General features: G+C 43.5%; 1 protein-coding gene across 1 annotated transcript; it reads left to right on the forward strand.

The window, feature by feature from the left end:
- On the forward strand, nucleotides 1-24045 carry LOC148685404 (uncharacterized). The gene is made up of 23 exons (XM_088671294.1): nucleotides 1-155; nucleotides 3515-3553; nucleotides 4429-4473; nucleotides 5414-5449; nucleotides 5804-5866; nucleotides 6717-6770; nucleotides 7712-7747; nucleotides 8291-8353; nucleotides 9804-9854; nucleotides 10837-10872; nucleotides 11229-11291; nucleotides 12608-12667; nucleotides 12938-12958; nucleotides 14288-14350; nucleotides 15470-15529; nucleotides 16498-16527; nucleotides 17366-17416; nucleotides 18448-18495; nucleotides 19358-19393; nucleotides 20597-20632; nucleotides 22043-22075; nucleotides 22426-22470; nucleotides 23760-24045. Exons 1-22 carry the CDS (start codon nucleotides 96-98, stop codon nucleotides 22462-22464), a joined length of 1023 nt encoding a protein of 340 aa, XP_088527420.1. The 5' UTR covers nucleotides 1-95; the 3' UTR covers nucleotides 22465-22470; nucleotides 23760-24045.
- The last annotated feature ends 86 nt before the right edge of the window (nucleotides 24046-24131 follow it).

The following is a 24131-nucleotide window of genomic DNA, read 5'->3' on the forward strand; positions in this document are numbered from 1 at the left end:
TCAGGCCTGCTGGCAGATGTATTAAATGTAGCTGCAGAACTGAATACTGTTACTGCAGGAATATCAAGGTGTGGAAGAATCTTAGAGAGGCGAAGATGATGATGCAGTTCCTTGTATGGACTACTTTGGTTTTTGCAGTCTCAACACAGGCTTGGGTAAGAGAGAGAATGCATCCAATGGGTTGTACCACAATTGTACCACAGATTTCAAGTGCTATTATACCATGGTGAACAGCCATGGGTTCCCCCAAAGTATTCTGGGAAGCTAAGGTGGGTTTAGGCAGGGCAAGCAGTTCCACCGTACTGGACACCAAGCCTAGAGTGCGCCTCAGGGCATCACAACTATGATGTTGTGAATTGAGCAGGACGTGAGAGGCAGGGGGCACTAAACTTTGGCATCACATGGGGCATTGCTGAAATTTGAAAGAGGAGAGTCTGCCCATCCAGGGAAATGTAGTTTGTTATGAGTGCTATGAGACGGCTATTCCCCTCACACAGCTACAATACCCTGAATTCCTTGGGAAGAGAGATTGATTGTTAAGCTACCCTGAGAGTTGTAGCACTGTGAGGCAATTGCTTCATCCTACTTCGTGATTGGGCCAGGCCTGCCAGCAGCCTTAACAGACAACACTTTGGGGGAAGCCATGGCTGTTTGAAGTTCTATATTATTATATCAAATATCCAATGATACATTCTGCTGTTTGTATACAATACTATGTTATCACATTGCTATACTTCTTGTTCTCTGTAACTAAAGTTGTAAATGTTTATTTAAATCCTGCCAACGAGACCATTTCTCTTTGTTGTTTCTGCAAGTAGATTGTAAAACTTTCCCATTCTTTTTCAAAGTCACTATTGTCCCTTTCACTCAAATTGTCCGTTAACTTTGCTAACTCTGCATAGTTTGTCAACTTTTTTGCCATTGTGCTTTTGATGGGACTTCTCCAGTCTTCCAATTTTGAGCTATTAAAATTCTTGCAGCTGTTGTAGCATACATGAATAATGTCCTTTTTTCTTTCGGCAGATCTTATCCTAAAAGACCTAACAAGAAAGCTTCTGGTTTTTAAACAAATGTTATTTTAAACATTTTTTTTAGCTCATTATATATCATTTCCCAAAAGTTTTTTAAATATAATTTTACAGTCCTACCACATATGGTAAAATGTACTTTACACTTCCAGAAACTCTTTTGTTCTGTTTTGTACATTTTTCCGGTTTTACTGGAGTAATATATCACCTGTTTGAAGTGCTATATTGGGGCTTTAGATGTGTGGTCCAGATGTTGCATTCGAGTGCTTAAAGTCCTGGATTTATTGTGATGTTGCTTGTAGTGCTGAAGCTCTGAATGGGCTTTACGTTTTTGAGTCAGTTGATGGATAAAGGTTCAAACCAGATCAGGGTGGGCCCAACAACATGCAAACTCAACTTGAGAGAATGGTTGGGAACTAGACCAGTTCCAAATTTCAAGGTGCCCTCAGTGATGTGGTGTTTGTGGGCCACAGCAGTGCCCTGAGAAGTGTCAGGCAGCTGGGTCTAGCCACCATTTGGGGAGGAGTGTTTGCTAAACTCCTCACATTTACAAACTTGGACTCGGCACTAGCACAAGACAGTTGAGTCTGCCACCTATTGGCCTTGTTCAGTTTTAATCAGCATAGGTTTAAAGCTTTGGCCTCAAAGCTTGAGTTGTAAGGAAAAGGGTACGTTTTTCAAGTTGTCAGAAATACATATATATGTCGCCTCCAGGTGACGTGACCTCTGTTTTGATTTGTACTTCATATGTTTGTAATTAATATGCAAAATGTGCATGCCTTTTCTATCCATGAGTAGCCTTAACAGGGAAGTACCGGTACATGTTGCTAAGTGGGATGCAGAGATTTGGGGAACATTGTTGCAGCAAGTATCCCAGATGGCAATGGACTGCATTACGAATCAGATACATGGAATCAGGACCGGTATCATAGATTGATATGGTCAGGCATCTGCCAAGGGCTCAGTGAGAAACAGGGATGGAGAAATTTGATTCTTTGCATTTAAAGGCAAGGCTTCCTAATCCACACTTTCTAAAACAATGTTTGAACTGAAACACAGCCATCCTTGAAAATTCGCTCCTCTCTGAATTTTGCAATGCAGTTCTCCAGCCAGGTAACATGAACAAAAATGCATCTGCTGCAGGGGAAAGTGTATATAATAATGCATATACTGGTGATAAATAACATACAAACAGCATTGTGTGAGGAAGAAATTGTGTGTGTGTGTGTGTGTGTGTGTGTGTGTGTGTGTGTGTGTGTGTATACGGGGACCCAGGTGGCCCTGTGGTTAAACCACTGAGCCTAGGACTTGCTGATCAGAAGGTCGGCGGTTCGAATCCCTGTGACGGGGTGAGCTCCCGTTGCTTGGTCCCAGCTCCTGCCAACCTAGCAGTTCGAAAGCACGTCAAAATGCAAGTAGATAAATAGGAACCGCTACAGCGGGAAGGTAAACGGCGTTTCCATGCGCTGCTCTGGTTTGCCAGAAGCAGCTTTGTCATGCTGGCCACATGACCTGGAAGCTATACGCCGGCTCCCTCGGCCAATAATGCGAGATGAGCGTGCAACCCCAGAGTCGGTCACGACTGGACCTAATGGTCAGGGGTACCTTTACCTTTAATATATATATATATATATATATATATATATATATATATATATACATATACATATACATATACATATACATATACATATACATATACATATACATATACATATACATATACATATACCGTATATGCTAGGCAACAATGCATACAAATGTGTATCTAAACAGAAATTTGTACTATCAGGAGGCCCTTTTACAACAACAACAACAAAACAACAACAACAACAACAACAACAACAATTTATACCCCACCCATCTGATTGGGTTTCCCCAGCCACTCTGGGTGGCTCCCAACAGAATATATTAAAAACATGGTAAAACATCAAACATTAAAAACTTCCCTAAACAGGGCTGCCTTCAGATGTCTTCTAAAAGTCAGAAAGTTGTTTCACTTTTAAAATAATAATAATTGTAATCATGAAGTGATGTGGACATGTACGGAAATCCGTTTTAAAAGTAGAGAAATAAGAAACCTGAGAAGAAGGAAAATTGACAGATTACACCCATCCCTCTCCTTCTCATGGCTGTGATTTGCTTGATCACTTGCCTCTCACTCCGGTCCAAACAGCGGTAGTTGTGCCACTGCCTGCCTTCTCATTGGCTGCCTGCCTGTTAAGCCAGTAGGTGGTAGTAATGGTAAAGTCGGAGGAGAAGCTGGTGGTAACGACAGTGACAAGATGGGCTCCCTGAGGGTTGTGAAGGCGAAATCACAGAGGTTATCTTGTCAAGGGGTCCTCCAAACTCTGGAGGTCAACCTGTTTCCCAGAATGCTTAGCACAGTGACACTGACATTCTGCGACTGAGTGAATCTCTGTAACTGGAAAAACATCTTAGAAATGAAAATAATGCCTTTTGTTTTGTTTTGTTTTGTTTTGCAGGGTGATGGAGATGGGGATGGAGATGGAGGGGGGATGCAGGTAAGTTGAGCAAAGCTGGATTTCAGTTACAGTGTCTCCCCTTTAAAATTATTAAGGTTAACTCCACACAGAAATATTTCTCACAAACCTATCCCATCCTTCAACTAAGGCTCTTGGTCATCCAATATAGGATTTTTCTGCCCCCCCCATTCTATCCTCACAACAACCCTACAAGAAAGATGGTCGGTGGGCAGAGAGAGTTTGGATGCCCCAGCATCATCCAGGAAGTTTCATGCCTGATAAGATATTTGAGATCTGATCTCTGATACTCTATCCTAGGGGTTCTCAGAGCCATGGTCTGTGAGCTACATTCAGATGGCTGGCAGCATATCCATAAAATTACAAGAATCCATGTACCAATGAGGCCAGCACATTACAGTCACTACAACAGGCAGCAATTTTCATGTGGGGGATTTTTTTTTTTTTTGCAACCTAGGAAGCTGTCACCATCTTGCCCTATGGTGTCCAATCTGACCAGAAGCACTATTCTAACTCCACTATTCTATGAAATAAATATTACTGGTTAATCTCTCCTCCCCTCCCCTTTCCCTCTCCTGTCCATCTAATATAGTCCTTCAGTTTAACAGGCAGTGCGGTGATGTGGCTTGAGTGATGAACTAGGGCCTGGGAGTTTAAAGTTCAAATCCCCATTCTCTCATGAATCACGCTGGATGACAATGTGCCAGTAACAGTCTCTCAGCCTAACCTATCTCACATTCTCCTCTAAATCACTGCCTTCCCACATTTCCCCCTCCCTCAGTCCAGATTTTCCCAGATTATGGCATGTCTAAATTGGAGTAGTAGAATAGTGGAGCATGGGAGGTTGGGGTGGAAGTCATGTGTGCATCAGTCAATGCTTTCCCCCTCCTTTGTAGGATATAATGTCCATGCTTGGAGGTGGTGGCGCTGGCGGCTTAATGGTAAGAATTTCTCCATCACCTTCTCACATTTTCTTCTGTGCTTTCCATTGATTGGTGGGAGGCAGATGGGATATTTTTTTTTAAAAAAAAAATTGCATCAACCAAAGTCACATGAGGCTGCTCCCTTCTTGAAGCTAAACTGGTCTGCCCAGAGATATTTTGTGAAGGCAATTAGGAAGGAAGGAAGGAAGAGTTCGGAAGTTGTTTTTTTTAAAAAAAATAATAAGAAAATAAAAAGGAACAAAAAAAGCAATTGGATGAAATGGTTATTTGCAAAACAAACAAATTTGCTGGACTACCAAGCAAGCCAATAACTCTCTCTCTCTATGTCTCTCATATCCCCGAGTGCTTGAAGTTGTCTGCATAATAAAACTGCATAATAAGAAACAGCTATAAATTCCTCAAAATATTTAAAAGCATATACACATAAAATAATCAATAAAATGCATGTAGAATCAGTAAACTCCTTGAGAAATGAATGTAGGTGACTAGGTTATATGTCTGGGCAGATTTGATGAATTAAAAGAATTTTAAGCAGGCATCTACAACAACATAGCAAGGATGCCTGACTAATGTCAACAGGCTGGGAGTTCCTAACTGAAAATGTTGCCATTCTAAACTGTTGACTGCTTACAAATGTGGAACCATCAACTAGGGGCCTTAAGCAAACTTGTTCCACAACATTAAGGACTTCATTTACCAATTGTAGAAATTAAGCAATTCTATGATTGTGTGACTCTACAAATAAATACCAGAAAAGCAGCAACTAAAGGAAGCCCAGATTGGCTGGACTGCTCCATATGACGGCAAGAGACATCAATTTCCTACCCCAGGGAAGACAGGAACTGTTGCACAGTATGTCTAAAATTGAGTAGTGGGGATGCCAAATGTGTATCAGCCAAGAGAAGATCAAAAACCTTTCTTTTCCTTTCCTTTGCAGAAGATGCTTGGAAATGGTGGTGCTAGTAAACTAATGGTAAGAGTATTCTCTCATTTTCTTCTGTACTATTATTTTGGGAAGTCCGAATTTCATTCTACAACATGGTAGATGTCCTTATTGGGAGGCAAGTAGCATCGCCCCAAGGGAGTCTCTCCAACACAAGCGAAATTCTTACAAGCACTAAAAGTGGTTTGCTACCTGCAAAGTATTTAAGCACCTGACTTCCATGCATCTCCCTCCTCCAGGACACTGTTGAGCATCCAAGGTCTTTTGGTATGAAATGTTGGTGGCAAGGAAGGTTTCTTCACCTGATAACAAATAGAGTCATGTAAGGAGTGTAAGCCTTGAACGTGCACATTATAGAGGATGATGTTTTTCTCTCCTTTGTAGGAACTTGCACCTATGTTGGCTGGAGCTGGTGGTGGTGATGAAGACGATGGTGCTAATCCTATGGTAAGGGATACAATCCTGTTTTTTTCAGGGCAATTCCTGTCATGGGCAGTGGGTCCATCCCAGAACATTCAAGTAAGGGTCTCTTATGCAGACAAGTCCTGCTATCAGCTTGGTATTCCAATTCAAGTACCGTAAAGGGTAGGGCCGGCCCAGGAAGGAAGGAAGGAAGGAAGGAAGGAAGGAAGGAAGGAAGGAAGGAAGGAGGGGTAGGGCAGTTGTTTTTTAAAAAATAAGAAAATAAAAAGGGCAGTTGTTTTAAAGAAATAAGAAAAGGAAGAGGAACACAGAAAGGCAATGGGATGAAACTATTATTTGTGAAACAAACAAAACTGCTGGCTACCAGAGGTGATGGAGATACAGCTCCATATCCCGGCAAGAGATATCTATTTCCTACTCCGGGGAAGAAACCAACTGTTGCACAGTATGTCTAAAATTGAGTAGTGGGGATCACACTCGATGGCAATGTGCCAGTAACTGTCTCAGCCTAACGTATCTCACATTCTCCTCTAAATCACTGCCTTCCCACATTTTCCCCTCCCTCAGTCCAGATTTTCCCATTTTCTCTCCTTTTTGGAGTACCCTTGGTCTGGAAAAAAAACCCAACTATATTGAGGAAGGGGTAAGTGTGGGAAGGCAGTGATTTGGAAAAGAATGTTCATATGGACAATGGAGAATTCATGGAGGTACAGGAAGCTTACTACGCACATTAACTGATAGTATGGCTGAATTTCTAGAGAATGGAGCAATGCGTATACGGCATGTCTAAGTTGGAGTAGTAGAATAGTGGATTATGGGAGGTTGGGGTGGATGTCATGTGTGCATCAGTCAATGCTTTCCCCCTCCTTTGTAGGATATGATGTCCATGCTGGCAGGTGGTGGTGGTGGTGGCGCTGGCGGCATAATGGTAAGAATTTCTCCATCACTTTCTCCCATTTTCTTCTGTGCTTTCCTTTGGTTGGTGGGAGGCAGCTGGGATAAATTTATTTAAAATTGCCTCAACTCAAAGGGCATGAGGCTGCTCCCTTGTTGAAGCTAAGCTGGTCTTCCCTGAAAAAAATATGAAAGCAATGGGATGAAACTGTTCTTTGTGGAACAAACAAAACGGCAGGCTACCAAGCAGGCCAATAGCAGTCTGTCTGTCTGTCTGTCTGTCTGTCTCTCTCTCCCCCATCCCCGAGTGCTCTTAGTTGTCTGCATAATAAAACTGTAGATAAAAAGCAGCTAAAAATTCCCCAAATTGTTTAAAATTGTGTGTGTGTGTGTCAAGGGGTTTACTGATTTTACATGCATATTATTGAGAATATATATATATATGTATTCTCAATAAAATGCATGTAAAATCAATAAACCCCTTGGGAAATGAATGTAGGCAACTAGGTTATATGTCTGGGCAGACTTGATGAATTAAAAGAATTTTCAGCAGGCATCTACAGCAACATAGCAAGGATGCCTGACTAATGCCAACAGGCTGGGATTTCCTAACTGAAAATGCTGCCACTCTAAACTGTTGACTCCTTACAGATGTGGAACAAGTATTATGTGGAATTTGTAAAAGTGCTCGTTTTACAGTTCTGAACCCATCAGTTCTGAACATTAAGGACTTCATTTACCAATTGTAGAAATTAAACAATTCTATGATTCTGTGACTCTACAAATAAATACCAGAAAAGCAGAAACTAAAGGAATCCCAGATTGGCTGGACTGGTCTACATTAGAGCAAGAGATATCGATTTCCTACCCTGGGGAAGACAGCAACTGTTGCACAGTATGTCTAAAATTGAGTAGTTGGGATGCCAAGTGTTTATCACCCAAGAGAAGATCAAAAACCTTTCCTTTCCTTTGCAGAAGATGCTTGGAAATGGTGGAGCTAGTAAACTAATGGTAAGAGCATTTCTATTACCTTCTCTCATTTTCTTCTGTACTATTATTTTGGGAAGTCAGAATTTCATCCTACAACATGGTGGATGTCTTTATTGAGAGGCAACAGGGCCGGCTCTAGGTAGACCCCCGGTGGTGCGATGAGCTAGGGCGCCGGGCCGGTAGGCTGGGCACCACGCGGCAAAGCCACGTGGAAACCATGCTGCGCCCGGCGAGGGCGGGGGCGCCGGAGCGATCTCCGTCCCTCAGCGCCAGGGCTCACGACCTGCTCGAGACTGCCCTGGGAGGCAAATAGCATAGCCCCAAGAGAGTCTCTCTGACACAAGCTAAATTCTTACAAGCACTAAAAGTGGTTTGCTACCTGCAAAGTATTTAAATACCTGACTTAAATCTCCCTCCAGGACACTTTTGAGCATCCAAGGTCTTTTGGTAACAAATGTTGGTGGCAAGGAAGGTTTCTTCACCTGATAACAAATAGAGTCATGTAAGGAGTGTAAGCCTTGAATGTGCACATTATGGAGGATGATGTTTTTCTCTCCTTTGTAGGCACTTGCACCTATGCTTAGTGGAGCTGGTGGTGGTGATGAAGACGATGGTGCTAATCCTATGGTAAGGGATACAATCCTGTTCCCCCCCCCCAGGGCAATTCCTGTCATGGGCAGTGGTCCATCCCAGAACATTCAAGTAAGGGTCTCTTATGCAGACAGGTCCTGCTATCAGCTTGATTGTTCTGCAAAAATATTACATATCTGAACATAAAGAATTATGCCCAAACCTCACTTACAAGCCACAATTGGCCCATTTCCTTTGTTGTTTGTTCTCTGCTAATTGATAGCAGCTTTTTGCAGGAAGAAACCATTTAGACAAATCAGTTTCTCCTTTGTCTCTCTTTTGCTGGCTGGCTGCAGCCATTTTAAGAAGGAACCATGACAAGAGAGGGAAGGGAGATCACTGATTAGACAAGTTCCCATAGGAAATATTGGAGATTGCCAGCTCATTATGCAAAACACTCACCCCTAACCAACAATTTATTGGGAACTCATTTTGTTCTTTAAGTGGGACCTCATGACTCATTGAACATATATATGATTCTGGGAAGTATTCTAGGGTAGTGGTGTTCTTTTCTTACGAACATCCAAGAATTTCCAATATTCCAAAGGCAATTCAAGTAGGGCAAAGGGTCTGCCCATTGACTTTTATTTTCCAAAAGCAATGGAAAATGGAAATGTTGCCTTGACTAGAAACTTTGGCACCTGGCAATTAAAACAGCGATGGAATGCATCGCCACACAGGAGGACTGCTTACCTGATCTCCCAACAGCTGAATCTCCACGTCCCTCCTTATTTATTAAATAAATAACTAAATAAATAAATAAAGTAAATAAATAAAGTGAAGGAAGGAAGGAAGGAGGGGCAGGGCAGTTGTTTTTTAAAAATAAGAAAATTAAAAGGGAAGTTGTTTTAAAGAAATAAGAAAGGGAAGAGGAACAAAGAAAGGCAATGGGATGAAACTGTTCTTTGTGAAACAAACAAAACTGCTGGCTACCAGAGGTGATGGAGATACAGCTCCATATCCCAGCAAGATATATCTATTTCCTACTCTGGGGAAGAAACCAACTGTTGCACAGTATGTCTAAAATTGAGTAGTGGGGATCACACTCGATGACAATGTGCCAGTAACAGTCTCTCAACCTAACGTATCTCACATTCTCCTCTAAATCACTGCCTTCCCACATTTCCTCCTCCCTCAGTCCAGATTTTCCCATAATCTCTCCTTTTTGGAGTACCCTTGGTCTGAAAAAACAAAAAAACATTATATTGTGCAAGGGGTAAGTGTGGGAAGGCAGTGATTTGGAAAATAATGTTGAAATGGACAATGGACAATTCATGGAGGTACAAGAAGCTTCTTACGTTCATTAAATGATACTATGGCTGAATTTCTAGAGAATGGAGCAATGCATATATGGCATGTCTAAGTTGGAGTAGTAGAATAGTGGAGCATGTGAGGTTGGGGTGGATGCCATGTGTGCATCAGTCAATGCTTTCCCCCTCCTTTGTAGGATATGATGTCCATGCTGGCAGGTGGTGGTGGTGGCGCTGGCGGCATAATGGTAAGAATTTCTCCATCACTTTCTCCCATTTTCTTCTGTGCTTTCCTTTGGTTGGTGGGAGGCAGCTGGGATAATTTTTTTTTTTAATTGCATCAACCAAAGTCACATGAGGCTGCTTCCTCGTTGAAGCTAAACCGGTCTGCCCAGAGATATTTACCTGGTGTCCAGGTTATTGTGGGTGGGAAGGAAGGAAGGGAGGAAGGGAGGGAGGAAGGAAGGAAGGAAGGAAGGAAGGAAGGAAGGAAGGAAGGAAGGAAGGAAGGAAGGAAGGAAGGAAGAAAGAAAGAATAGGGTAGTTGTTTTTTAAAAAATAAGAAAATAAACAGGAACAAAAAAAGCAATTGGATGAAATGGTTGTTTGCAAAACAAACAAATTTGCTGGGCTACCAAGCAGGCCAATAACTCTCTCTCTCTCTCTCTCTCTCTCTCTCTCTCTCTCTCTCTCTCTCTCTCTCTCTCTCTCTCTCTCTCTCTCTCATAAGTTGTCTGCATAATAAAACTGTAGATAAGAAACAGCTATAAATTTCCCAAATTGTTTAAAAGCACATATACATAAAATAATCAATAAAATGCATGTAGAATCAGTAAACTCCTTGAGAAATGAATGTAGGCAACTAGGTTATATGTCTGGGCAGACTTGATGAATTAAAAGCATTTTCAGCAGGCACCTACAACAACATAGCAAGGATGCCTGACTAATGTCAACAGGCTAGAAGTTCCTAACTGAAAATGCTGCCACTCTAAACTGTTGACTCCTTACAGATGTGGAACAAGTATTATGTGGAATTTGTAAAAGTGCTCGTTTCACAGTTCTGAACCCATCAACCAGGGGGTTTAAGCAAACTTGTTCCACAACATTAAGGACTTCATTTACCAATTGTAGAAATTAAACAATTCTATGATTCTGTGACTCTACAAAGAAATACCAGAAAAGCAGCAACTAAAGGAAGCCCTGATCAAAAACCTTTCCTTTCCTTTGCAGAAGATGCTTGGAAATGGTGGAGCTAGTAAACTAATGGTAAGAGCATTCCCCTCATTTTCTTCTGTACTATTATTTTGGGAAGTCCGAATTTCATCCTACAACATGGTAGATGTCCTTATTGGGAGGCAAGTAGCATCGCCCCAAGAGAGTCTCTCCGATACAAGCTAAATTCTTACATGCACTAAAAGTGGTTTGCTACCTGCAAAGTATTTAAGCACCTGACTTCCATTCATCTCCCTCCTCCAGGTCATTTTTGAGCATCCAAGGTCTTTTGGTATGAAATATTGGTGGCAAGGAATTTCTCTTCACCTGATAACAAGTAGAGTCATGTAAGGAGTGTAAGCCTTGAACATGCACATTATAGAGGATGATGTTTTTTCTCTCCTTTGTAGGAACTTGCACCTATGTTGGCTGGAGCTGCTGGTGGTGATGAAGACGGTGGTGCTAATCCTATGGTAAGGGATACAATCCTGTTTTTTTCAGGGCAATTCCTGTCATGGGCAGTGGCCCATCCCAGAACATTCAAGTAAGGGTCTCTTATGCAGACAGGTCCTGCTATCAGCTTGATTGTTCTGCAACAATATTACATATCTGAACATAAAGAAATATTCCCAAACTTCACTTACAAGCCACAATTGGCCCATTTCCTTTGTTGTTTGTGCTCTGCTAATTGGTAGCAGCTTTTTGCAGGAAGAAACCATTTAGACAAATCTGTTTCTCCCTTGTCTCTCTTTTGCTGGCTGGCTGCAGCCATTTTAAGAAGGAACCATGGCAAGAGAGGGAGGGGAGATCACTGATTAGACAAGTTCCCATAGGAAATATTGGAGATTGCCAGCTCATTATGCAAAACACTCACCCCTAACCAACAATTTATTGGGAACTCATTTTGTTCTTTAAGTGGGACCTCATGACTCATTGAACATATATATGATTCTGGGAAGTATTCTAGGGTAGTGGTGTTCTTTTCTTACGAACATCCAAGAATTTCCAATATTCCAAAGGCAATTCAAGTAGGGCAAAGGGTCTGCCCATTGACTTTTATTTTCCAAAAGCAATGGAAAATGGAAATGTTGCCTTAACTAGAAACTTTGGCACCTGGCAATTAAAACAGCAATGGAATGTATCACCACGCAGGAGGACTGCTTACCTGATCTTCCAGCACCTGAATCAGCCCTCCCTCTGGGAAGAAATGGGGAGGGATGAGCTGGTGAGGAGGTCAGCATGGTGCAACTGCACTGGAGGATCTGATCCCATGCTCCTGCTGACAGGTTTGCACTGCACCTGCCTCTCTATCACCTCACCCCTCATTACTCCTGCTAAGTAGCAGCCATTCAGCTGCCAAGAGGTCAGGTGAGTGCTACTGTCCCACTATGGCACACACTTGCTAGGGGCAAGATAAAACTTTGCCGACTGGAGAATAATGGTTTCTTCATGCAGTGAGAAATCAAAACAATTGGGGGTGTACCTTTGAACATGTGCATTAACAGAGATAATCTTCCTGTTCCCCTTGTAGGCCATGTTGTCTATGGGTATAGGGCAGTATATAAATTCAATAAATAAAATAAAATGAATAAGACATATCAGGGAGCAGCAGCAATCAAACAACTCAGTTTGTCCTTTGTCTCTCTACCACCACAACCCCCCCTCAAAAAAGTTTAAACTTTGCCAAGTGGAGAATGCTGGTTTCTTCGCACAATGAGAGACCAAAACTAACAGGGTGGAGCTATGAATATGTGCATTAACAGAGATGATTTTCCTATTCCCCTTGTAGGCCTTATTGTCTATGCTTTCCGGAGGTGGTGATGATGGGGAAGGTGGTGGTGGTGCTGCGGTAAGAAACTCTCCCTTTTAATTTCAGAGCAATTCTGAGGGCAGGGTTAAGCATGTGGCCCCAATCACCATATTTCCTCTACACACACAAGTAGGCTGTGAGGCTGTGAGGAGGCCTAAAGTATCCCATCAAGGCTGAATTTTAAACAAAAACATCTAAAGAAGGCTCATAAGTTGATTCAAATTCTACAATGTGTTGTTAAAGAAGAGCTAAATGCCATTTCCTGTCTTCCATGTACAGAAGGATTGACACGTTTTCTTTCCTTTGTAGGGAATGCTTGAGAAGCTTTCGGTAAGAAACCATACATTGTAGCCCCTGTGCTGTTAGTTCCTGCAGTTGGTTTTCCTGGGAATCAGGACAGTAGAAGAAACTACCTTATATGGGTGCTATTTATCTGATATTATCACAGTGCAGCTGCACAGAGCAGGCCTGTCCAAAGTCCGTTTTGGGGGCCTAAATCCCAAAAGAAGCTCAACAACTTATTATTATTATTATTATTATTATTATTATTATTATTATTATTATTATTTTATACCCCAGCCACTCTGGGCGGCTTCCAACAGAAAAATGAAATAAAATAATCTATTAAACATTAAAAGCCTCCCTGAACAGGGCTGCCTTCAGATGTCTTCTAAAAGTCTGGTAGTTGTTTTCCTCTTTGACATCTCTTGGGAGGGCATTCCACAGGGCGGGCGCCACCACCGAGAAGGCCCTCTGCCTGGTTCCCTGCAACTTGGCTTCTCGCAACAAGGGAACCGCCAGAAGGCCCTCAGTACTGGACCCCAGTGTCCGGGCAGAACAATGGGGGTGGAGACGCTCCTTCAGGTATACTAGACTGAGGCCATTTAGGGCTTTAAAGGTCAGCACCAACACTTTGAACTGTGCTCTGAAACTTTGGGGTAAAATTCTTAAAAAGCATGTTCGCTTCATCAAATCTGGCCCTCTTTGAAAAAAGTTTGGGCACCCCTGGCATAGAGAGTATGACGAGAGACACCCTGTGCTTTTCAGCATACATTTTCCATCCCACTGAGGCTCTTTCAACTGCTGTTGTTTAGGTCTCTGTTCACCTTTCCCAATTTAATTAATTCATGGCTTTGCAAGCCACCCTGGGCATGATGACTGAAGGGCAGTATAATAATAATAATAATAATAATAATAATAATAATAATAATAATAATACTTTGAAGGCTGACTCCATAAAAATGTGAAGTAAACTTTATGTGCCACTTCTAAAAATGGCTAAACCTTGAACATGACTCCAAAACAAATTGGCAGCCTGGCGCAGTTCTTTGAAGATAGCTGTAATATGCTGGCGGGATCTCACTCCTTCATATCCTCCAGCATTTCTTCAATGAAAATAGAGGGACATCCTAACAAAAAGTGGGACATTCTGGGATAAAATCAGAAACCGGGGTGGCTTATTTAAATCAGGGACCCCCTTGGAAAATAGGGACACTTGGAGGGTCTGCTACTTTCAGCACAGGGGGCATGACCACCAGACATACTGATTGTGTCCTGCAGGAAGCAGGTTTCTTCAGCTGATAACAAATAGAGTCATGTAAGGAGTGTAAGATTTGAACACGCACGTTATAGAGGATTATGTTTTTCTCTCCTTTGTAGGCACTTGCACCTATGCTTGGCGGAGCTGCTGGTGGTGATGAAGGCGATGGTGCTAATCCTATGGTAAGGGATACAATCCTGTTTTGTTTCAGGGCAATTCCTGTCATGGGCAGTGGTCCATCCCAGAACAGTAGTGAGGGTTTTCTATGCTCAGAGTTTCTGCTATTGGCCCTCTTCTTATGCAATAAATAAATAAATAAAAATAATGTATCCTAACGCAAGGAATTATGCCGAAATCTCGCAGCTATCTTAGCTGTCTGATTCAGATATCTGAACAGCCAGAATTTGCCCACTTGTTTTTGCTTTGCTGGTTGGTAGGCATTTGCAGGCAGAAACCATGGAGAGAGGGATGGGAGAGAAAGATCAGACAAATCAGAGCACAGGGTTATTGGTTTTATTTTGATTGTGTCTTTTTTGGTTTTATATTTTGATTTTGTTCTGCAAACTTATGGGAAACTTACGTATGCAAACGTACGTACTTACGGGACCGCCTCTCCTGGTATGAAGGAGGACCTTAAGTTCCACAAATAATAACACTTTGGAGATCCCGAGCCATAAGATGCTTGGTTTGGTCTCAACTAGGGCCAGGGCCTTTTCAGTACTAGCCCTGATTTGGTGGAATGCTCTGTCACAGGAGACCAGGGCCCTGCGGGATTTGACATCTTTCCGCAGGGCCTGCAAGATGGAGCTGTTCTGCCTGGCCTTTGGGTTGGACTCAGTCTGACCCCTATGTTCCCCCCCCCCCTTATGGTTTCAATTTGTGGGCCATTTTAAAACGATGCTGCTTTTTAAATTTTAAACTGTATTTTAACTCGTATTTTAATTAATTATTTTTCTTTCTTTTACATTTTATAGTAATTTTATTGGTGTCAGCCGCCCTGAGCCCGGTCTTGACTGGGGAGGACGGGGTATAAATAAGACCTGAGACCTTCAGGTATAGGGCGGTATATAAATTCAATAAATAAATAAAATGAATAAGACATATCAGGGAGCAGCAGCAATCAGATAACTCAGTTTGTCCTTTGTCTCTCTACCAGCGCAACCCCCCCCCCCAAAAAAAATCAGATTAAACTTTGCCAAGTGGAGAATGCTGGTTTCTTCACGCAACGAGAGACCAAAACTAACGGGGTGGAGCTATGAATATGTGCATTAACAGAGATAATTTTCCTATTCCCCTTGTAGGCCTTATTGTCTATGCTTTCCGGAGGTGGTGATGATGGGGAAGGTGGTGGTGGTGTTATGGTAAGAAATTCTCCCTTTTAATATCAGGGCAATTCTTGTTCATTAAGCCAGGAGTCATCCTGAAATGTTTTCAACATCCTTTCATACCCGTCAACTCCCGGATTGAAAAATCCGGAATCAGCAGCAGCGCGGCACCGGAAGTCGCTTCTACGCATGTTCAGACATGCGTAGAAGCGACTTCCGGTGCTGGCGCTGCCCAATTTCCGGTGCCCAGACATGGGCAGAGCGGCACCCGAAATTGGTTCTGTGCATTGTCCAGACATGCGCAGAAGGAGCCTCCCTGGCTGGCAGGAGCTGCTTTGAAAATCCAGGGGAATTACGGGATATTTTGCCATTCGGGATAACAGCGGGAAATGACTTTGAAAACGGGGGTTTCCCATGAAAAACAGGAGACTTGGCAGCTATGTCCTTTCTCAAAAAAGTGCTAAGATTTTAGAAAGTCTCGTTGCACATGACTCACAGGTAGGGCCGATGCAGTGAAAGAAGTAAGAGAGTGCATGATTAGCCATGTCTTCAGAAATGTATCATGTCCATGTGGTTTAGAACCATTGTCATGCCAGCTTCTAAATTGTGCAAGATCCTCTATCTAAAGAAAGGCTCTCTGCTGCAGAAGTTATACCCAATGCAGTGATGGTGCAATGGTTAGAGTGTTGGACTAGGACCTGGGAGACCAGAGTTCAAATCCCCACTCAGCCATGAAGCTCTCTGGGTGACTTTGGGCCAGTCACTGCCTCTGAGCCTAACCTACCTCACAGGGTTGTTGTGAGGATGAACCAGGGAGGAGGAGAACCATGTATACCATCTCGAGTTCCTTGGAAGAAAAAAGTGGTATCTAAATGTAGGAAGAAGAAGAAGAAGATGCAAAGCCTAAAGTATCCCATCGAAGCAGATTTTTAACAAAACGTGAAAAAGGCTCAAAATTCTAAAAGTTGGACAAGAAGGCTGAACCTATTTTCCTTCTTTTCTAGGGACTTATGGAGAAGTTCAAAGGTCTTGCGGTAAGAAACCATCCATTCTAGTCCTTGTACTGTTGCAAAGTTCTTGTGGGTCTCAAGAGATTTACTTGGGGATGAGGACAGCAGATCATGATGAAACTATCTTACATTAGCCCTATTTGTGTTTCTGCTATGCATATGTTACTATTAAGAACCCCATTCACATGCTGCGTGTATGGCTACTGCATAGAAAGGGGAAAGTATTCTGTGCTGTTAACATTGCAAATTTCTTGTACGTTTGTTGGTAGCTGGTGGTAAACATCTGTACTAAAGGCATGTACAGCGGTACCTTGGTTTTCAAACTTAATCCATTCCAGGAGTCCATTTGACTCCTGGAGCTGTTCGAAAACCAAGGTGTGGCTTCCAATTGGCTGCAGGAGTTTCCTGAACTGAATCGGAAGCCACGGAAGCCGCATCAGACATTTGGCTTCCAAAAAAAGTTCACAAACCGGAACACTCACTTTGCGGCACTCAGGAGCTGATTTGTTTGGGAGCCAAGCCATTCGACAACCAAGGTCCCATTGTACATGAATTGGTTGAGCCAATGCAGTCTGCATTGTTGGGGGCAGGGCCAGCAGCACAGATCCTACTCCCCCCTTGTTGATATGTGTGCGAGAAACATGGTGCGAGGAGAAAACAGGGAGGGTGTCATACGTCCGTAAGTCCTTTCAGGAGCCACCACTGGCAGCAATCCACTCTAGAAGGGACAGCACACTGTGCCCCTCAGCTAGGGTCAACTGCAAAAGGCAGGTTTCTTCACCCAATAATGAACCAGGGCACATCCAAGAGGGAGATGTGGACATGTGCACTACAGAAAATTATGTTTTTCTCCCTGTTGTAGAGCATGTTGCCTGCAGGTGGCGGTGGTGATGAAGAGGAAAATGGTGGCCCGGTAAGGGACTAACTGTTATGGAGTCAGAAGTTCTTATTAAACATTTGTTGGGACATCATTATTCAGATACTTGTTGCTTCTCCCCAAGCACATTCTAAGGCTGTAACCCTTACCCCACTCACCTGGGAGTAAGCTCCACTGAATTCAATAGGGCTTACTTCTGAGTGGACATTTACTTGTTCAGTGCTACTGAGTTTCTCAAACGTATTCCAGGAAGGAATGCCTTTTAACCAAGACACTGCAAATTAAAAAGCCTACTAAGTCCTTATGGGGCACCAACTCCTTCTGCAATGAAGACACAAAGGCTAGCATGGGATGGATGCAAAGAGAGAGCCATATATGAGGAGTGTGGTTTGCATAGGAAGGGATGAAGCAAGGGACCCACTGAAACCCTATTGCCTAAGGGGTCACGGAAACCTGGATCTGACCCTACAAGGTCTGACAACGCAGCTGCAGTTACTGATACAAATGAAACTCCTTCATGGGTGCAGAGAGCAGATTTCTTTGCCTGACAACAAAATACATTGGTGCTAACTCCAGGTGGCTGTGGTGGGTCTTCGGCACCCCCAATAATCTACATAGGCACTATCTCTATGGAGCCATGAATGCCTCAGGTCCCTCAATATTTGTAGCAGGGGGACCGAGCCCCTGCAATGGTGAGGGGGGCTGGCCACCCACCCTATCCCCGCTGACACAGCAACCAGGCCAAGGCCACCAGCGCAAGGCCTCCACTGAGTCCCACCACAGACACAGCCCTGGAAGCACACCTGCAGCCACAGTAGGCCTCAATGGGGGCCCCCATGGCAGATGTCCAGTCACTGCAGTGGCAGCAGAGGGCCAGTGGAGACAAGGCAGCGGGTGGTGGCAGGTGGATGGTGAGCATGGAGCCCAGGGTAGTGTGCCGATGGACACCCACAATCTGGGGCACAAGTCATCAACTCTGAGAAAATATAAAATCATATAGGGCATGCCCAAGATGGAGGCACCAAAATCAGTGTTAGAGAAGAATTCTGTGTTTTCCTTTTCTTTAGAACATAATGGCTTTGCTTGGAGGAGCAGGAGGAGGATCTGACTTATCGGTAAGATGCCTTCCATTACATGGACTATGAAGACAATTGTAACATTTGTAAGTACAGTGGTACCTCGGGTTAAGAACTTAATTCATTCCGGAGGTCCGTTCTTAACCTCAAACAGTTCTTAACCTGTTGTTGTTGTTTAGTTGTTTAGTCGTGTCCGACTCTTTGTGACCCCATGGACCAGAGCACGCCAGGCACTCCTGTCTTCTTCTTAACCTGAGGTACCACTTTAGCTAATGGGGCCTCCCGCTGCCTCCGCACAATTTCTGTTGTCTGGGTTAGCGGAGTCTGTAACATGAAGTGTCTGTAACCCGAGGTACCACTGTAAGTTTCAGAAGGCACTTAGGTTGTCTTTGCTAAATGTATTAAGTGACTAACAAATTGAAAAAATCCAATGAATAACAAATTGAATAAATTAACAAAACAACAACAACAACAAATCCTGAAAAGTAGAATGCAAGGTTCTTCTCCGGTCATCAGCTAAGCAACTTCCCGTTTTATTCTATTTTGCGTATGTGTTGGGGGGTCCAGAATATAACCCCCACAGAAATGGGGAGCCACCTATGTAGGAAGCTGGCTTATGCCCCTTCAAGCTATGTGTATAGTCCTGAGAATTCAGCAAACTGGAGATAGACACATTTACAGCAGGCATGTCCAACCGGTCAATTGAGATCTACCTGTCATCCTCCCCCCAAAAAGCTCAACACCTCTGGTCAATCCAATGGATAGATCACTGCCAGTTGTTTTATATATATAATTGGAGTAGATCACAGTCTCTTGGGAGTTGGACGTGCCTGATTTACAGGGTGGAGTGTTATATGTCCAGCAGCCAGAGAAAGATTAATGCCTTTTCTTCCTTTCGTAGAGTCTAATGTCAATGTTTGGAAATGGCGGCAGTGCGGTAAGACATTTTCCATTATCTTCTCCCATTTCCCCCCCCCATTTTTTGGGTGGTGGGAGGAGGAGCAGTCAGAATTAATCCTAAAATGGAACTGAAGTCTGTATGGTGAGGTATGTTGCATCACTGCAAAACATGCCCTTCAGTTGAGATTTCTGCATCGCACAGGGTTGGGCTTCCAATTCTACAATTCTATGAATCCATGTTTCTATGAATCCTTACAGACAGTAATGACAGTTTGGGGCCTGGCAGCCTACGAACTACTTACGTCCATGCACGTAGCACCTTAAGTATACTCTTTTTGGCTCTGCTGTTCCTCCCCACCCTCGGTATTTCTTGGGTAACCATGCTCCTTTTCCCACAACCACCCCTTCCCCTATTGTTCCTATTGTACCCAGTCCAAAATAGTAATGATTTTTCTTCTGTGAGAAGCACTGCAGCTATCATTCTGCAAAAGAAGTGGCCACACTTGCAAATTGCATCCAGTTTTGGCAGAAAATGAAAATGTTTTGTTTTGCCTTTGTTTTTAAATCAAACTTTAAAGATGCCCTGCAGGGAAAACCACTGGATGCAAATTTCATTCACTTATGTGAAAAAGAAAAATAAGCTATTGTTAGATCCCCCATTATAGTGAATGAGGAGAAAACAGACTTGTTTTTAACAAACCTTATTTCATTCTTGAGAGCCTAATCATATAGGAAAGACACAGAATGGCTCTGAAACACATCAGGCTTCTTCCCAAAATCTACAGATACAAGTTGCCTCTTCTAGGTAGCGCACACGCCTAACATTTACACCCTACCTTTCCTCAAGTTGCTCATGCTGAGTGGTATAGGAAGACTGAAGTCACCACCCCTGGTTCCAATAATTGTTTGGCCTCTAGAGGAACCCAGAATTTGACAGCTGAAGCAGGTACTTCAGCCTGGTGGCCTGGTCAGCTCTGATCCTTTATTGTTATTTCATGTATTTCATTGGATTCCTAGCTCTAGTCTCTCCTGACTCTCCATTCCAGTTTTGGGGTTGGCCCTTTCTTTCCTATCCAAATGGCTCAAGAAACAGATGTGCCTTCTGAACAAGCAAAGGGCCATATTTTATATCCCTTATATTCTTTTTGTGCCCCATCTGACCCCATTCTACTGGCATAATTGTTCTCGAGAGGAAGAAAACAGTCTTGGCTAATATGTTCCCTATCTCTTTTCATTGCAGCCGAAACCAAAGCCGAAACCAAAGGCAAGAGGAAAGGTAAGACACTCTCAAAAGTCATCTCCCTTACTTTCAGGGCCATCGTAATGGACTTGACATGGAGTGGAGATTCATACACACATCCATATGCATTTATCCAAGAAACTACTCACTTTTTAATGAAATATACACACTTCCTTTGCATGCAGTTACCCCCATATGCCTTTGTGTACATTAGTTGCTCTAATATGCACATGTGTGCGTTCATTTCATTTGCACTTTTTACAAAGCAAACAAGCACATCCCTTGGTAGAAGAATTGCATTACATAATTCAGAGAAGTGCAGATTTTGAAGGGTAGTTGTTTATTGCTCCATGAAATATGAATTAGATACGTTTGCCTGAAAATGTGAACCGAATGAACCTCTCCCTCCACAATAGAGGGATAGAGGAGGTGAGAAATCTGATTCCATTCTCATTTTCAACCTCCCCGGCTCACACTTTCTGAAGTGAGACGCAAACCAAAACACAGCAATCCCCCAAAATTCGGACGTCACATTTTGCAATGCAGTTCTCCAGCATGCATATTCTAGGTGGAAGTGTGCCTAAGAATGTACCTACTACTGAAAGTAGCATACAAAATTGGAGAAAAATGGTTTCCAAAAATATGAACAGGGAAAATTGCATACGAAACTGCCTATATTAGGAGGAATTAGCTGTAAATTGCTGGTGGTGCATTTTCATGAGCACTTTCAATAGTTGCAAACCAATGTGGGCATGTGGAAAATTGAACTTCCTGTGCAAAAATGAGGAACTGAAATGGACAGGGTTGCCCATCCCAAATTGCAGATCATGTTGGCTTGCAGAAGAGAACAGGAAAGGAGAAAGGATGTTGAGCAGCCTCACTTTTCCTAGTTCAAGGATGGGAAAACCTTTTCAGTCCTAGGCGACTTTCCAGGGGCCACATGCAGTAGTGCACAGTGCCAGAGATAAAGGTGGGCAGAGCAACCAGTTTTAATTTTGCCTTTGTGTAGGAAGCTGGTTTCTACATGCATATACTCCTCCCTGTCCTTCATCCAGGTACACAAAATGCATCACCAGAGTTAAAGGACAAAATGGCAGCCAGGCAAAAAGATTTGAGGTGGAAATTAGAGGCGGTGAGGGGTGTGGCCTGGGGAGAATTCGGAAGGACAGATAGAGAGGTGGAGGGGGCAGTGGTGGAGGTTCATGCTCCGGCACCAAGGGTGGAGTGCAGGCGGGGGTGTGGCTGGCACGCGTCCAGGCGGCGTGGGGCACATCCTGGGGGTGTGGCATGCCACCTACAGGGGCGTGGCGCCCAGCGTGGGGGAGCAGCCACGATGGCACCCCACCGGGATCGTGGTGGGGGGGGGCAGTGCGCTCCCCACCCCCCCTCTTCCTCCACTGGGGGGGGGCTGGGAATAATAATGGCTTATTTTCTTCTTCTTCTTAGGGTGCCGGTGAGAAAAGACAACAAAGGAGAAAGGTGAATACATATCATGGCGAATAGCACCAATTCTTCCAGAAGTGCTCCTGGGAGCGTGCTTAGGCCTTTTCACATGCTTTGTGCAGGATTTCCGTGCACAATGCCAGGGAGCAAAGCTTGTGTCACAGGCCCCACCCACAATGTCACACTTTCCACTGGCCCCGCCCCTTTGATGCATAGAGCTGCTCAGATGAAGCTGATCTATGTGGCTGGGACCCCTATGTCTATTCTGGGGCATATTCTGCACACGTGTGACTGCTCATACTGAGTCACCCCTTTGCAGATGCCTGCATTGAACAGATGGGTAATAGTATCTTTCGGTTGTTTGAATTTCTGACTTTGCATTCCAGAAGTGGAAAAAGCCGCAGCCGCAGGAGCAGCAGCAGTAAAGTCATGTGAGTATCAAGTATGCCTATAATGGCATTGCCTCTTCCTTTCTCCTTGTGGTGTATCATAGAATTCAAAGGGGGCCACCTAGTCCAATGCCCTACAAATCAGGAAGTACAGCTACATAAGCCCAGATGGATAGCCCTCCAACCTCTGTTTAAGAACTTCCAGTGAAAATTTGCTCAGTGAGAAGTGGGCAACTATTCGTTTCAATTAGGTTTGTTCTTTGAAAACTGCTGATTTTATCTATATTTTGATACATTTCATGCCTACTTGTTTATAATTTTTAATTTTATTTTACGGCCAAGGTTTTAACAAACTAACATTGCACTCCCATGCATGTCTACTCAGGAGTAAGCTCCATTGAGTGAGAAGCTACCTTATACTGAGTCAGGTCATTGGTCTATGTAGCTCTCAGTATCATTCAAGAAGGCAGAGGGTCTTCTCGGCAGGGGCACCTTCCCTGTGGGACGCCCTCCCACCAGATGTCGAGGAGATAAAGAACTACACAACTTTTAGAAGACGTGTATCGAGAAGTTTGTTTGTTTTTTTGACATTTTATTATGTTTTTTATATTTTGCTGGAAGACAACCAGAATGGCTGGGGAAACCCAGCCAGATGGGCGAGGTATTATTATTATTATTATTATTATTATTATTATTATTAGCCAACTGACAGCAGCTGTCCAGGATTTCAGATGGGGTTATCTCCCAGCTTGGACCTTCTGCAGAGCTGTGGCCCTTCTTCATTGACAGCCCTGAACAGTCTGGAGTGGAGATGCAGTGCTGTTTCTGTGCATTCATTGGCCTGTAAGATGGCAACTGAAGGGCCCCAAAAGCTCCCTCTTGGAGGATGAGGTTTGACCTCATGATTTGTTCACTCCAGGTCATAGGTGCCAACTATTGGGGGGACTTCGGTGTGGGTTCTGACAGCGCAAGTTCTGACAAGACTTCCGGTTTCTACTGAAAGTCATGCTGGAAGGCCAACCTGACCTCCAAGGCAACATTGGAGGGTCTGCCAGGCTTCTGACACAATTTCCGGTACAAACCAAAGTCACATTGGAGGTCTCGGACGTGATCGCCAAGGCCACGTGAGGCCTCGGAGATCACGTCCGAGGCCCTGCCAGGCCTCAGAAGCACCTCTGTGGTGTGCTGATTAATGTGATGCTTCATCATGTTACATCATGGGTGCCAATGGGCACCCATAACCTAGGGCCCAAGTTGGTGCCCCTGCTCCAGGTCTACATATTTTGCAGTCATTTTCTTTTATAACTTCTTCCCCTCTCTTCTTTTTCCAGGATGTCTGAAATTCCCCAGAGCAAGAACTAACAGATCAGAAACTGAAGGAGCTAATTGGGATACCAACTGGCACAACTTTCTCCTTTCATTCAGAAAGACAAGAAACCTATGTACGTGTCTGCAAAATTAACAGTCTGTTCCATCAAGGAAAACAGAACATTCGACCTAAACAAATCTTGGGCTAGGGGTCATTTTACTTTGGTGTCTTTAATCAACTATTCCGCTGTCCTTTGGCCCTGGAAAACATTTCATGCAAATAAAGCTGAAACCCCAATTGCACAGAAATGGTTCTTAATTTGTTTTATTGAGTAAACGATGCTGACATGAGCCTTGATTGTACTCCTAAATCTTGATGTTCATGAAGGTTGTCT

The sequence above is a fragment of the Zootoca vivipara genome, chromosome 6 (assembly GCF_965207765.1).
Source record: "Zootoca vivipara chromosome 6, rZooViv2.hap1.1, whole genome shotgun sequence".
In the NCBI taxonomy this organism is placed as follows: Eukaryota; Metazoa; Chordata; class Lepidosauria; order Squamata; family Lacertidae; genus Zootoca; species Zootoca vivipara.

Coding starts and splice junctions, on each gene's coding strand:
- LOC148685404 (XM_088671294.1), top strand. CDS start 96: ATGATGATGCAGTTCCTTGTATGGACTACTTTGGTTTTTGCAGTCTCA. Junction 9,855..10,836: donor GTGGCGCTGGCGGCATAATG/GTAAGAATTTCT, acceptor TTTCCTTTGCAG/AAGATGCTTGGAAATGGTGG. Junction 14,351..15,469: donor GCGATGGTGCTAATCCTATG/GTAAGGGATACA, acceptor TTCCCCTTGTAG/GCCTTATTGTCTATGCTTTC.